General features: G+C 37.6%; 3 protein-coding genes across 3 annotated transcripts in view; 2 read left to right on the top strand and 1 right to left on the bottom strand.

Annotated features, from left to right (window-relative positions):
* Nucleotides 1–14846, top strand: part of LOC135695937 (RRP12-like protein) — a 70483-nt gene that overhangs the window by 12621 nt on the left and 43016 nt on the right. The window contains exons 11-17 of the mRNA XM_065215166.2: nt 47–145; nt 805–896; nt 1636–1747; nt 3065–3156; nt 4237–4315; nt 5141–5176; nt 5644–5744. Coding sequence (XP_065071238.2) covers nt 47–145; nt 805–896; nt 1636–1747; nt 3065–3156; nt 4237–4315; nt 5141–5176; nt 5644–5744 — 611 coding nt within the window. The remainder of the gene's footprint in view (nt 1–46; nt 146–804; nt 897–1635; nt 1748–3064; nt 3157–4236; nt 4316–5140; nt 5177–5643; nt 5745–14846) is intronic.
* LOC148958566 (uncharacterized) lies at nt 5751–11850 on the top strand. Its single transcript, XM_089112499.1, has one exon. The coding sequence runs from the start codon at nt 7377–7379 to the stop codon at nt 9012–9014; it is 1638 nt and encodes a 545-aa protein (XP_088968625.1). The 5' UTR covers nt 5751–7376; the 3' UTR covers nt 9015–11850.
* On the bottom strand, nt 11892–14786 carry LOC148958565 (uncharacterized). Its single transcript, XM_089112497.1, has 2 exons — nt 14146–14786; nt 11892–13978 (listed from the first exon to the last, which is right to left on the bottom strand). Exons 1-2 carry the CDS (start codon nt 14765–14767, stop codon nt 12024–12026), a joined length of 2577 nt encoding a protein of 858 aa, XP_088968623.1. The 5' UTR covers nt 14768–14786; the 3' UTR covers nt 11892–12023.

Raw genomic sequence — 14846 nt, 5'->3', positions numbered from 1 at the left:
AGTGTAATGGAATCATCCTCAATAAAACTGCTTTGTTGTTTTTCAGGTTACCAAGCTGAATTGTCTGCAAACGTTAGACTCGTTGTTTTCTGCTCATCCACCTGAAGAAAATTTGCCTGTTTGGCTCAACGGCAAAATGATATCGGTATATAATGCCATTGTTATTACACTTGTATCTCAGCGCAAACGCTGTTAAAAGTTTGCACTTTCCACCCCTTGTTCACTCTTCATGATTCTCCTCTGCAAATGCCTACACATCAATTTTGAAGGGGAGAAGGAGTGTGCCATAATATATATGATACCTGGTTTGTATTTAGGCATTTGACGTGGAAGTTTTGTCCAGGATTGTATATAGTAGTTGATCTATTATTTCCCTGTTAATGTAACAATATTCTCTGGTATAAGGTAACAATGTGTCTCGTATAAGCCTATCTGCTCGTACTTTATCATAAAGCTGCAATGTAATTTTCTTTTTCTTCCTGATTCTTTCCGCTTATCAATTTCTGTTGTTTTAGGAATGTTTTGGACTATCCCTCGTTTGTGCTTTAAAGAGGATAATTTGAAAATTGAACCAGAATAAGCAATTATACTGTCAAGAATTTTATGAAATTAAGGACAAATCGCTACAGAAAGCTCCAGAATTAATTGTAGAGTTAGGAAAATCTTATAGAAAAATATTATGACATGTAAATTAAGCTGGGTTTCCACGCATGCTTGCTGTTACATACTGGGTTGTGCTCCCTCCCTTGTTGTTCTGCATTTCTTCAATAAAGCGTATTCAGTTACATTTTCTTTCATTGATAGGCTCTGTACGACTTCCAACCAAGCATCAATGATGTTAACATCGCTGGTGCCTGGCTAAAAGCGATGTTGTCCGCTTACGAAAATTTGTCCATGTAAGTCAATTTTTGATTGTCATTTTGGAGGGCTTCTGACTGTTAGTGACTGAAAAGATGCTTCCATCGCAGAACCCCTATAATCCATTTAGTTATAAGGCTGAAAAGTTGCCTCTTTCCGAGAAAAGACGCAAACAATATTTTATTTTGTGGCACTGTGACGTTGCAATGTTTGGCTATTGTTTGCCAATTAAATACCTGCTTGCCAGTCGTAAAACAAAGGTCATATGTTTTACAGTAACTCTCTTTTTTGCCAAAAAAATTTCTCAATTTTTTTAAGAATAGATTTTCCACTCCCTCAAAGTCCAAAAGCTTTTCTCTTAGATATTTTGAAGCAGTAATCAACATTTTGCCTTCTGTATTCTAAGTTATTCTTATTTTTTTTAAAATAGCATCAGCAGAGCTCTTCCTTTATTGAGTGCTTCTCAAATTTGTTGAAATTGCAATTTTCCATTACAGTAGTTGCCGTATTGTGTGGCCAATATTTTAGCGTAAATACTCCTAATACAGCAAATAAAAGTGTGACGATAATTTCAACAAACTATCTAAGTTTATCATTGCGCTTTTGATGCACAGAACAGAATGGCTCAAAGTTGCTACTCCGAGTATCATGCTTAATGCAATTAGCTGGCCATTTAATAGCTTTGGTTTTGAAAAAATCTTCTAAAAGGGTCTCATATACAAATCTAAGGAATATTGATTGATTTATGCTACTCGCCACCTGATTTATCTTTTTCAGTGTCGGAGAGAAAGAATGTCTTGCCAGCCTTCCAAGAATATTTGCCTCCGTAATGACGTTTATTCTATCGGATTCAAGGGTGACTGTATCTTACGCAGCTGAAACTGCAAAGGTTCTCATTTTGCTATGTTGAAATATTTTCAATAATTTTTCATTTTCGAAAGTGAAATCAAAGTCTACAACATCCCACCTAGAATTAACTCTTATAAAAATTGTTTAATCCTCATGAAATAAAAACTAATTACATGAATAATGTCAAAAACTAATTATAGTTTACATTATAAGTTAAAAATACGCAAATCCCTTAAGTAAAGTGGCAGTGATAGCATTAAAAGAATCGAAATACCTTTTTATACTGATCTTCTTTGAAGTTTGCAGTTGAAAGAACAATTTTTTGAAAATGTTTTTCTTGATAATTGTCTGCATTTTCTATCTTCTACATGAAATTACTTTTTATTTTATGCTTAATATGGATTTGATATGCGTAGATAAGTTTTCCAAATTTTGGGCCCCAGGTAGGTTAATTCTTTTTGGCCTGAGTTTTTTTTACATAAAGGGAGATAAAATTTTTCTTTCGGTCTTCTTGTGCAGTTCTACTTTTGCTATGCAAGGAAGCTCCTAGAAGTAAACTGGCCAACAGTCCCTGAAAAAGTTAAAAACATTGGCAGAAATATATTGTTCAAATCTCCCCTTCACAGCAAGCCAATTGATTTTTTGGAAATTCCAGTTCTCGAATGTGTCATACTATTAAAGTCAAAACAAAAACAAACACCCTTGTGGTGTACTCAAAATTTGCCTTAAAAATTCGCTACTACCTATAAAACAACCACCACTAAGATATTTTAATTCCAATGGAAATTGCCTATCTCTAACAAATTTCTTTCTGGATTTCAAAATGCAATAAAAGTCACACTTTTAGGGTATAACCTAGGTCGATGCAAGTTCGCGAAATATTCACTGAGAATATCCAAAACTGCAACATAATTTGACTACTGACATGATCTCGTCGTTTCCGAAATTTCGAAAATAATATCAATCCACAATCAAAGGGTTAGCTCCTCGAAATTTCTTTTCAAAAATTTGATTTTAAAAGCTATTATTTTGACTCGTGAACCATTGGTCTTTAAATTTTAAATACTTATTCTTTGCCTGGTAATTTTTCATCAAAATTTTTAATTTCCTGCATTTTTGTCCATAGCAAACAAAACTTACTGTCACATTTCCCAATTTGGACTTTAGTTTTCGTTAAATGACATTGTCCTAATTATTGGAATCCTTTTGGAATCTGCCTGCTAGCCTGCAGACCTCCTTTTGCATTTGTCAGCTGAATTTTCAGTTTTGTATTCTGTTAATTTAGTTTACAGTGAACTTGACTTTCTAATGCATGCTGTTGTAACCTATCAAATGTTTTTTCTATATCTTTTCGAAGGGACTGGTTGAGAAGTGTATGGTACCATCACGTGACCTTATGGAGAGCGATACTGATGATAAAGGATTCTCTTCTTTCCAGAGCATTTTCAGGTTCTTTTTAACTTTTTTCTTCGACCAGAATTCGCATAAAATAGGTTCATGGATGTTGATGTCACAATTATCTTATTTTGAACATAAAACTTTGCAATGGATTAATAAACTTCTCACATTGTGACTTGGTCAAGTGAAATATTCAATTGATAAACAAGAATCTGCTCAACATTTTTCGTAAATGTACTCTAATTAAAAATGTCATTTCGTTAGTCACCCAAGTTTGTCATTTTGTCCAGACACATTTCAACGTGTTTACAACAAGATAAAAAAACTAAATTTGATTTGCCTGAATGAGTTTGTTTTCTAGGATTTAGTTTCGTCTCATCTAGGTTTTAGCTGCAAGGTGATAAATAATTAGTTGAACTAGTTGAATAATAAGTAGCCAGATTTCCTTAAAGGATTTATGCCAACTATTTTACCCTATCATTTTTTTGATGAATTCGGTAGAAAATAGGTCAAAATTAAGCATTTTAAAGTTTTCCGACAAGAATTTCATTCAGAGGGAGCCATAGACGCAAATTTACAAAAGTATCACGTGACCGCGTGACGTAGAAGTTGACAAGCGGAAACAGGCCTACACTTGAAATGCGTAGGCTTTTCGCCTCTCGCGCACAAAAAGTTGATTTATTTTGCAAAAATGAGTAAGTTCGAAATAGATTTTGTCACTGGATGTTGTTTTGGGATGTCGTACATTATAGTTTTGAACCATGTTTAAAAAACGGAAAACGCGGCAAATAAAATAATGTTATAACGAATTAATCGGAGGAAGGAAATTGACGTAGTGGTTGGGAAAACGGGATCAAATTAGAGCAAAGGAAATGAAAAATACTAGTTTTTACTCCTAGAATAGAGTAAAATGTTTGATTTATGAATTATTTGCAGCTTTCTACTCGCTGTCCTTCATCCTTTTTCGATTGAAATTTAGCTAGGGTTGGAAGGCTGCTTGAGCAACCTTTTGTTTTTTGCTTTGTTTTTATCGTCTTATGGGCTAGTAAAACCTGAGAATATAATTAAGAATATAATATGATCCATTATTAGTGTACAGCGAGGACTGCTAATCAATTAATTTTATTACAGGCAAATCGAGCATGGATTGAAGTATAAATATCAGCCGGCCTGGAATGTTGTTATTGATTTGATTACACTTTTTTTCAAGGTTTGAAACTACTGTGATATTTTTTGTCACCTTCGATACCATTTCAATTGCTCGTTAAAATGATTCTAAACCATGGCCACTGGCAGGGTTTTGAAATTTCTCTAAACTTCATTGTACGACTTTTTTATGCTCAGACTTGGTTTCATCACCATAATTTTAGTCCGGATAAATTTTTTTCATATTGCTTATGCTTGTATGAAAACTTTGAAATTTGAAAATCAAGTTTGAAAACTTGTAAGGGATTTGACCGCAAAAATCGTTCCGGGCGAATCTTAACCCCCCTACTCGCCAATCACGGTCAAATCCCTTATAAAGTTGTTATTTTTATGTCGTCATAAAATCAAATTCGTGAGCAATAACTTTATGAAAACTTCCAAGTAGACTAAAATTCTTGCTCTCAATCCGAATCTAAGATAACAAATTTTCTGCAAAAAAATTCGAAAATGTTTCAATATGAAGCTGTGTATTTGACTTAAAATTGATAAAAATCATCTCTCCAAACACGTTGAATACTTCGTCTTAAAAAATATATCTTTTTGCCCCAGAAGGGCACGAACTGAAGAAGTATTGACATGCATTTCTTCGTCCTTTATAACAACACAAGACAGGATTCCTTGGATAGAGTAGATTTACTACTGACAGTTAACATCGAGTTCCCAGAAATTTATCAGCTGGTACTGAGAGTTTCTTACTTTCTCAGCAGCACCAGTACTGGGTTTCTTAATGAGAATTTCCAACAAAAGGTGCCTATGGTAATTGTATCTGTAAAATTTTACTTCAATTATGTTACTTGTACTTCAACGTTAAATCGAAATTCTATTGCAGGAGTTCGGACGCAAATTTCACAAGAATATGATCAAAGTGAGTGCTGATTCGATATGCATTTAACAACAGCCGGTTTCTGAAATGCTTTTGTTGTGAGACGAGTATCCACAAGTCTTGACTTACTATCCCTGACCGTGGTGTTTAAGGCTCTGTCTACACATATAAGTATATTTTCTAAACTGCAAATTTTCTTATCTGCTGTTTGAAATACTTTTTGCATCCAAACATAGTGCAATCAAATCGAGTTTGCCGTCCAAACGCTTTCAGAGTGACTTTTGATCTTTCGCAATCGAATTTTCCTTTGGTAATCGCAACGCAAGAATATATATTTTTGGTGTTTTAAAGTTTATAAAACTATTTTTTTCTGGACTGCCATTCAGTACTTGGTGCCTTACAGGCTGGCAGGACACGCTTAAGCTTCTAAAGATTAAACTCTTGCTCGTGTTCAGTTCAATTCAGATTTATTAGCATCACCAGTTGTGTTATGAATTGTATTTTTGCAGTGTTTGGTTAATCTCTGCGAGTTACACAACAACGAAGATTTTCCACTACTGAAGGAAGTAGAAAAGTCAGTCTCGCAAGCTTTTAGAAGCATGGGTCCAAAGTGAGTGTTGTTTTGTGTCAGATTAATGATTTAAAATTGGACGGTCTTTAAGCAGAGGTTGTTCTGGGCATGTCTTGTACTGTATAGCCTTGTATTTTCATTGTGAAGTTTTCTTAAGGGTGCGAAAGTAATAAGGAAGGTTTGTAAGTGATTTTGTTATTTTCAAAGAACGATCCCCAAGGAAAGCACGTGGAGTGACTTACGTAAATGTGAATTTGCTATAACTGTGGTAACAGATGTATTTTCAAAGTTGTTAATTATACATCTATATGAAGTATTGTCCGTGAAATTATTTTTCAAGCCAGAGAGTAGTATAATTCAAAATAGACAGAAAAGGCTGTTTGATGAGGGTGTAACAGATGCTGTTGTAGCGTCACACATGGATCTATTTGCAAGAAATGAACATAGTCAAGAACCTAGAAACTTCTGAAATGAACAGATGGCGTTAATTGTTTACGACCATATGCAAGCTAATTCTCTTAGCGAGTGCTCTCTTTGACGTAAAAGAACAGATATCTAAAAATTTTATTGCATCAAACATCCCAAAGCTGTAGAAAGATCAACTACGAACGATTAGAGTCGAAAGCTTTTAATTGTCGGTGGGTTGGACAATAAGCATGTTGACAGTGTGATTGTGTCATTTCTAATCAAGGTCGATAATTAATCGGTCCTGTTGGTCAAAATCAGTATCAATATTTAATAGCATTTTGAAAGTATCGATATTTTACAGGAAATATTTATTGATACATTTTTAAAGGCTTTTGCAAAACCGGCATGCTTAACGGCAGTTGTTTGATAAATTGACTGTGTTTTGTATTTTCATGCAGTTCGATATTAGGCCGGTCTTTTGAATTATGGTCGCAAAGCGTGCCTGTTGCGCAGGAGCCTTAAAGTTTGATTTCAACGTATTATGATTAAATCTGATTTTGGCAAGAGTCTTGTTTGAATCCTAATCCTATTTACAATATATATATATATATATATATATATATATCTCTCTAATGCAATATATGATTCACTGAGAGAGAGGGTTGCTCACGCTTACGCTTATATAGGAAAATTTCAATAAATTGTATAGACATTTTTTTATATATGCAAGTATACTTCTGAGTATTACAGTATTTGTATAAAGTCTGCCCCCGTCCTTTAGACAGAAATTTTCAGGGGAAGAAGAACAATGCTATGGTCCTTGCACCAAGCGAACTCAGATGTCTCTGGTGACTAATATTTACAATGTGCACTGTTTTCTTTATCCAATGAACATATTCGAGGGATGCCACGTTCCTTGATCACTGTGATTTGTTGGGGGTTTCTATGTCCTCTTGTGATCACATAGTTTCCAATGAGTGTGGCGTTCCTCGAAAAGTGACCTAATTGGCCATTCTAGATTCCCTGTGTTTCTACTGGGGACATTCTGAATACAAGTGCTGTATGCGTTTTTACAATTGATCTCGTTCAAGTATAAAATTGCGCTTTATCATACGCTTTAAACTCATGCATATCTAACAATACCATTGAGAAAATTTAACTCTTTCCATGAAAAGAATCTGTGTGCAATTGTTTCTAAGTTGTCAATAAAAAGGGTTGAAATGCTCGATTTTGTCTCGAAAAGAGAAATACCAAAATGTGCGAATGGATTGGTCAAAGGTCGAAGGGGCACACAGTAAGAAACGTGTTGTCATACTCCGTGAAACGAAGGATAAAACCTTTCGCTGTCCGATAGAATTTTGCGAGAATCGTACATTTTTCAGCAAAAGAGGTTGCCGAAAACACATAGACACCAAGCACAGATGGTATTATTTTTTCGATGTGAAGCCGAGTGATAAAGTTATTGAAAGGTCGGCTGAACAGAGTACCCAAAGAAGTCACAAACACATCGAAAGTGCCAGAAGACGTGCAGATACAACTAAAAGGCCACATTTCTCAATTTCTGAAGGGGTTGGAAAGCAGTATGTCGATTGGCTTTGTGCTGTTTGTGGCGGGGGACTGTCAGCAGCACAGGCAACACAAAATGCTACACGCGTAATGAAATTCTTGAAATTTTGCAGCGAAGATGACGAAGACAATCTCACAGAACAGCATGTAGACTACAGCATAGGATCCGCAGGACTTATATGCAGTTTTATCGAGCATATCGGAAAAGAATGGGGCCTAGGCAGCTCAGCTCAATTTGGGTATTTACAAGCAATCACAGATTTGATCGACTTTCGTAAATCCAGTGGATTATCGGCAACAGTGCTTGGCAATTTGGCGGTTTCTGAAGTTTACATAAACCGAGGAAAAAAAGCACTGGCTAAAAGGAAAATCAGCGAATGGTCAAAAAACCTGTCGATCGAAGTCCTTTCTGGCTGTAATCAGTGGGCGACGATGGAAGAAATGGAGAGAGTTATACCGTACCATCTTCCACGCTACAAAGATGTGTTGACAAATTGTAAAGGCTATCCTTTGACTGCCGTTACACCTGCGGACCTTACATTTGCCACGCGATTTGTAGCTGTGTATATGTTTACAAGAGTGAAAGGATCACGCCCAATGACGTATCAATTTCTAACAGTATCAATGTTTGAAAAGTCGAGGGAGAATAATGGGTTTGTGGACCAGACTGAGTTTAAAACTGCACAACAGTACACCTTTGATTCATTGATACTTGATGAGACGAGCACACGACTCCTTGACGACTATATTTGCTATGTTAGGCCTCTGTTGAACCCTCAGTGCGAATATGTACTAGTCACAAGAAATGGAACACAGTTTAAACAGTTAAGTAACCTGATGTCAGAACTCGTTTTTCAGGCAATCGGGAAATACGTTCATCCGACCAGATATCGTCAGATTGTTGAGACGGAGAGCTCGCGTAAACTTTCTGCTGAAGAGCAAGAAGTCGTGAGCCGAGACCAAAAACACAGTTCTCAAGTTGCGAAAACTTACTATCAAAAGCGCAATTCACGCGAAATTGCAGTAAATGCCAAATCGGCGATGAAAAAGTTGCAGAACAAAGAAGTTGATAGAAGTTTAAAAAGAATCATTCTAGACAACAAAGATTCGTCTGATGAAGACTGCTGCTTGGAAGAAACCGAACAGCACCAGCAAATAACGCCAGGAAGAAATCGGAAAGAAACAATTTGCGTCAATCTCGACGAAGCGGGTAACGAATCGTGTAGAGCTTACTCGCCCCCAGATTGCAATGCTGACAGGTTGAAAGCAAAGCCAGTCGTCAGTAGAAGGGTGCCATTTACTCCAGAGGAAGACTTTTTTCTAAAAAAAGTTTGAAAGTTTATGGATTTGGAAAGTGGACGGCTATGCTTAAGGATCCTAGATTTAATTTCAATAGCAAACGGACCCCTGATTCTCTAAAAAAAAGAGCAGAACTGCTTGCTAAAAAGTGACTTAAATAATGACCTTGTCAGTATTGTAATAACCTTTCTGTTTCTTGTGTTAAAGATTGGTTGGAAATAAAGAAAAAAATTGGTTGGAAATAATTTTTTTCTTAATTGAATTATTGTTGTTATATTTAATTAAATTATTGTTATATATGTTATATTTTTCTTATATCTAACTTAACTAAATTGTTATATTTAATTATCAAAAAGTATCTGTTTTACACCAAAATGAGATTGACCTCGTTTAATTTCGTCAAAAGACACTTAAGTTTTCTCGCAAAAGCTGAGCAAATAGGAGCACCGATGATTTACAATGAGTTGCAGGGAGTAGAAGTGAGCCAAAGCAGATCAAAGAAAGAGGCTGGTCTCTGTTTCGTCACATTACATCACTTTGGCTCACTCTAGCCCATCCCAACTCATTTGAACTCATCTTAGTTACTTGTCGCTCCCTGGTTTGGCGAGAAATTAAAGTTTCGATAGAATTTATTTGGTGTTGGTGATTTTTTCAGATTACGTTGGATCCCAGCCTGTGGTTGCTGCTGCTACCATTGACTTTTCTTAAACTTTTGATAAACATCATGATGATGATTTTAGATGACTTCAAAGTGTTATGACGTAATAAAAGCTTTAGTTTTCTCGCAAGGGCTGAGCAACTAGGAGCATCGATGATTTACAATGAGTTGCAGGGAGTAGGAGTGAGCCAAAGCTGAGCAAAGAAAGAGGCTGGTCTCTGTTTCGTCACATTACATCACTTTGGCTCACTCTAGCTCATCCCAACTCATTTGAACTCATCTTAGTTACTTGTCGCTCCCTGGTTTGGCGAGAAACTAAAGTTTTGATAGAATTTATTTGGTGTTGGTGATTTTTTCAGATTACATTGGATCCCAGCCTGTGGTTGCTGCTGCTACCATTGACTTTTCTTAAACTTTTGATAAACATCATGATAATGATTTTTAGATGACTTCAAAGTGTTATGACGTAATAAAAGCTTTAGTTTTCTCGCAAGGGCTGAGCAACTAGGAGCATCGATGATTTACAATGAGTTGCAGGGAGTAGGAGTGAGCCAAAGCTGAGCAAAGAAAGAGGCTGGTCTCTGTTTCGTCACATTACATCACTTTGGCTCACTCTAGCTCATCCCAACTCATTTGAACTCATCTTAGTTACTTGTCGCTCCCTGGTTTGGCGAGAAACTAAAGTTTTGATAGAATTTATTTGGTGTTGGTGATTTTTTCAGATTACATTGGATCCCAGCCTGTGGTTGCTGCTGCTACCATTGACTTTTCTTAAACTTTTGATAAACATCATGATAATGATTTTTAGATGACTTCAAAGTGTTATGACGTAATAAAAGCTTTAGTTTTCTCGCAAGGGCTGAGCAACTAGGAGCATCGATGATTTACAATGAGTTGCAGGGAGTAGGAGTGAGCCAAAGCTGAGCAAAGAAAGAGGCTGGTCTCTGTTTCGTCACATTACATCACTTTGGCTCACTCTAGCTCATCCCAACTCATTTGAACTCATCTTAGTTACTTGTCGCTCCCTGGTTTGGCGAGAAACTAAAGTTTTGATAGAATTTATTTGGTGTTGGTGATTTTTTCAGATTACATTGGATCCCAGCCTGTGGTTGCTGCTGCTACCATTGACTTTTCTTAAACTTTTGATAAACATCATGATAATGATTTTTAGATGACTTCAAAGTGTTATGACGTAATAAAAGCTTTAGTTTTCTCGCAAGGGCTGAGCAACTAGGAGCATCGATGATTTACAATGAGTTGCAGGGAGTAGGAGTGAGCCAAAGCTGAGCAAAGAAAGAGGCTGGTCTCTGTTTCGTCACATTACATCACTTTGGCTCACTCTAGCTCATCCCAACTCATTTGAACTCATCTTAGTTACTTGTCGCTCCCTGGTTTGGCGAGAAACTAAAGTTTTGATAGAATTTATTTGGTGTTGGTGATTTTTTCAGATTACATTGGATCCCAGCCTGTGGTTGCTGCTGCTACCATTGACTTTTCTTAAACTTTTGATAAACATCATGATAATGATTTTTAGATGACTTCAAAGTGTTATGACGTAATAAAAGCTTTAGTTTTCTCGCAAGGGCTGAGCAACTAGGAGCATCGATGATTTACAATGAGTTGCAGGGAGTAGGAGTGAGCCAAAGCTGAGCAAAGAAAGAGGCTGGTCTCTGTTTCGTCACATTACATCACTTTGGCTCACTCTAGCTCATCCCAACTCATTTGAACTCATCTTAGTTACTTGTCGCTCCCTGGTTTGGCGAGAAACTAAAGTTTTGATAGAATTTATTTGGTGTTGGTGATTTTTTCAGATTACGTTGGATCCCAGCCTGTGGTTGCTGCTGCTACCATTGACTTTTCTTAAACTTTTGATAAACATCATGATAATGATTTTTAGATGACTTCAAAGTGTTATGACGTAATAAAAGCTTTAGTTTTCTCGCAAGGGCTGAGCAACTAGGAGCACCGATGATTTACAATGAGTTGCAGGGAGTAGGAGTGAGCCAAAGCTGAGCAAAGAAAGAGGCTGGTCTCTGTTTCGTCACATTACATCACTTTGGCTCACTCTAGCTCATCCCAACTCATTTGAACTCATCTTAGTTACTTGTCGCTCCTTGGTTTGGCGAAAAAGTAAAATCTTTATGTGTAGCCAAAAGTATTTTTTGATAATATTTTAATAGAAGTCTTTAGTTCATATTGATTTTTATTTTTGTACTACGTATATTCTATATGATTGTAGTAATTCAACCCTTTATTAAGATTTATTGTCATCGAAGAAAACTTTTCAACTCAACAACATTTTTTTTAAATATATAAAACTACAAGTTTATGATGAACTACAAGATATAAAAATTAATATAACTCAAAAGGCATTTGAAAACAAAGGTTTATTCTTCTTCGTCGCTTGATAACTTTAGATGTTTTCTTCGCCTTTGAACAATCATAGTTCGTGGACGCTTTTTTGGCGTTTTTTGCGTTTTAAAGAAGCTCTCGTCGTCACTGGCAGTCTTGTCATTATTTGAATCAATCGATTCGTTGATCGGCGTGGAAAGCTGACTGATACCACGGTACGTTTCCCTCAAGAGTTCTTCCCATCGAGGAAATGTTTCCGAAAACAATTTGATATCAAATTCTGGTCTTGGCGTTCCTTCGATGAGAAGCCAGGCATCATACATGGAATCGGGCTTTTTCCAGGAAAGTCGTCGTCTTCTTTGAAATCTTTCCAAGTCTTCATCCGTTGCATCCAATAAATCCCAGTTTGGTTTAGAAGTGATCAAAAGAAACACAGCTTTGTGGTATGAAAATACATTGATGGGCCCAAAAGTGACGAAACAGCGACTTTCCTCCCTCACCCAGTTCGGATTCTCATCTTCGTCGTCCAAGATGACCTGGTCAATAATTTCAGTAGGCACTGCTCCTTGAGGGTGCTCGACTGTTGCTTCATCGTTTGCAATTATAATGCTCTGCGAGAATTGAAGTTTTTCTATTTCTTCAATGTTAATCATCCTGGATGATTGCCCTTCATTGAAATCGTTAAAAATGGCACCCTCATCATCGTGTTGCTGCTCCGCTCTTTCAATTTCCTCGACTTCCCACAATGGAGTGTCGCGTAATTCATTGGCGCACCAATGGAAGCATTGCATGCAGTTTTTCCTCAGGTAGTTTGTTGCCTGAGGATTTCTTTCCTTCAAAGATCTTGTTTTGAATACAGCCAATCGTGTCTGAATAGCAGCGTCATCGATTTCTGTAAACGAAGGTATTGAGTTGCATGTAATGTAAACCCCAGAGCGGTAAACGACATGCGTAGCTTCTTTGTGCTTCTGTGGTAGAGCAACATATCCTCCTTGCAGGATCCTTTTCGCGTCGTCTGCACTCAGCGCATCTGGTGGCCATTCATCGACAATCAAGCACTCCGTGTCGTCGCTGAGCATGCTGGCCGAAAAGTGCCTGTCTCTTGTTACCGAGGCTAACTTTTCCCTTGATATTATACCTTCGTATGGCGCAAACCAGCTTGTCTTGCCAGAGTCAGCCTCGCCGACGCAACACAGCTTCTTGGCCTTTTGTGGAAAGCAATCCTTCAAGGCAAGTTGGTACCATTTTTGCAGGAATCGTTGTAAAACATCGTGCTCGGAAAAGCTGTTTTGCAGGCTGTCGATGAAGATTTTTGGGGCTGGCACAATCCCTTCTTTGTATGTGTAGCTAACATACGTGCGAGGAGAGACATTTCCAATTTCCTCCTCTCCAATTGACTCTGTATGAAATGTCTTGGTAGCGAAGTTAAAACACACACCAAATGGTTTCACCTCTATGAGGTTGTAGTTAATTTTCATTTGTCTGACAATCTGGCAACCTTTGAAGGATAGCAAGCCAATGACTGCCTGCAGGTTTGGCGTGACAACGTCAGCGACTTCGGAATTTCGTAGCAATGCATGCACAAATTCATGCACAGTTCCCGCTTTGACGAATGTATACTTTGCTTCGTTTACTTTTCTGTAAACGAAGCCTCTATGCAGCCTCATCGTCAATTTTTCCATCGAGCGCCGTATCATGTCCACTGCACGACAGATGTTGCTCTTCGGTTTGCAATAAAGTCCGACGGATGAACTTGCCGAAGTCATAGACGCATTGTCTTCTCGCAAATCGACCAAGTCATAATCAAACTTTGTGTACTTTATTTTGTCCAATGCTGCAAGGAAAGCGGTACGAAATTCCTGTCCACAGCTTCCTGTTACCGTCACACGTACTGTTTTGGTACCGAACTGGGCATTTTTTGGAATCTTTTCGTTGTCGACCGAAATTCCAGTTTGTGCATGAATTACGGTCTTTGTGTATTCGTACGCGCCTGAAAAGCAAAACGATATGAAAGTCAACCAGAACCATTGGCAAATGCAAAGGTGCTTTTTCTTAGGTGAAGCATTTTACAGATGAAAGCGTCTCTTAGATGAAAAGATGAATGATGCTGGGCATTTTGTAAAGACATTATAGAGATCGAATGTAAAATGTGCATACCTTTACTTGCAAGATTCATTGCATAACCCAGGTTGTGATCTTTGATGACAGTGCAAAGAGTCGATGCATAGTATGAATTTGTTTCTTCACAAGCCCTGGCTCTTATGGGTTTGCATTCCAAGTCAAGGCCGGACGTTAAAATCAGTTGTTGGATCTGATTTTCGATGGTTTTGATATTTGAGCTTGGAACGTCAACCACTATCCAGAAGCTTATGCCAGGTTTGACGTCCAAAGGAACCACATCTGGTTTTGCTTGGCTGTTTTCGCAATCGTCCCGTTCGGTTTCTTGGGTTTCTTCCAAAATATCCGCTGTTCCCATCAATTGCTGCCCTTCATGGGATTGATCACTTTCAGTTTTTCCTCGGCTTTTCCTCTTTTCGATGCCAGTTATGCAACTCCATATGACGATTATCGAGTCGTTTCGCTGTAATAGCATTTCAAGCTGCCTTCGCTTCAAGGCGATGAGACTTTCAGCCTTTCCTTCATCTCTTTGATGCACGTTCCAAAGAGCCCGCAGACTAACGATCGAATAAGAACGAGCAACTACGGGAACGACAAAGGTTTTTAATGCTTGTGCAAGAGTTTTCGAGCTTAGCCGTCTAGCTGGCCTGAGCTCACTCATTTCAAAATTTTCTATCACAGCGAACAATCTTCTGGATATCTCTCTAATGCAATATATGATTCACTGAGAGAGAGGGTTG

The sequence above is a fragment of the Rhopilema esculentum genome, chromosome 14 (assembly GCF_057945365.1).
Source record: "Rhopilema esculentum isolate cy_ngs chromosome 14, ASM5794536v1, whole genome shotgun sequence".
Lineage (NCBI taxonomy): Eukaryota > Metazoa > Cnidaria > Scyphozoa > Rhizostomeae > Rhizostomatidae > Rhopilema > Rhopilema esculentum.
Note: the sequence above shows the minus strand (reverse complement) of the source record. Positions and strands in the feature narration are given on the sequence as shown.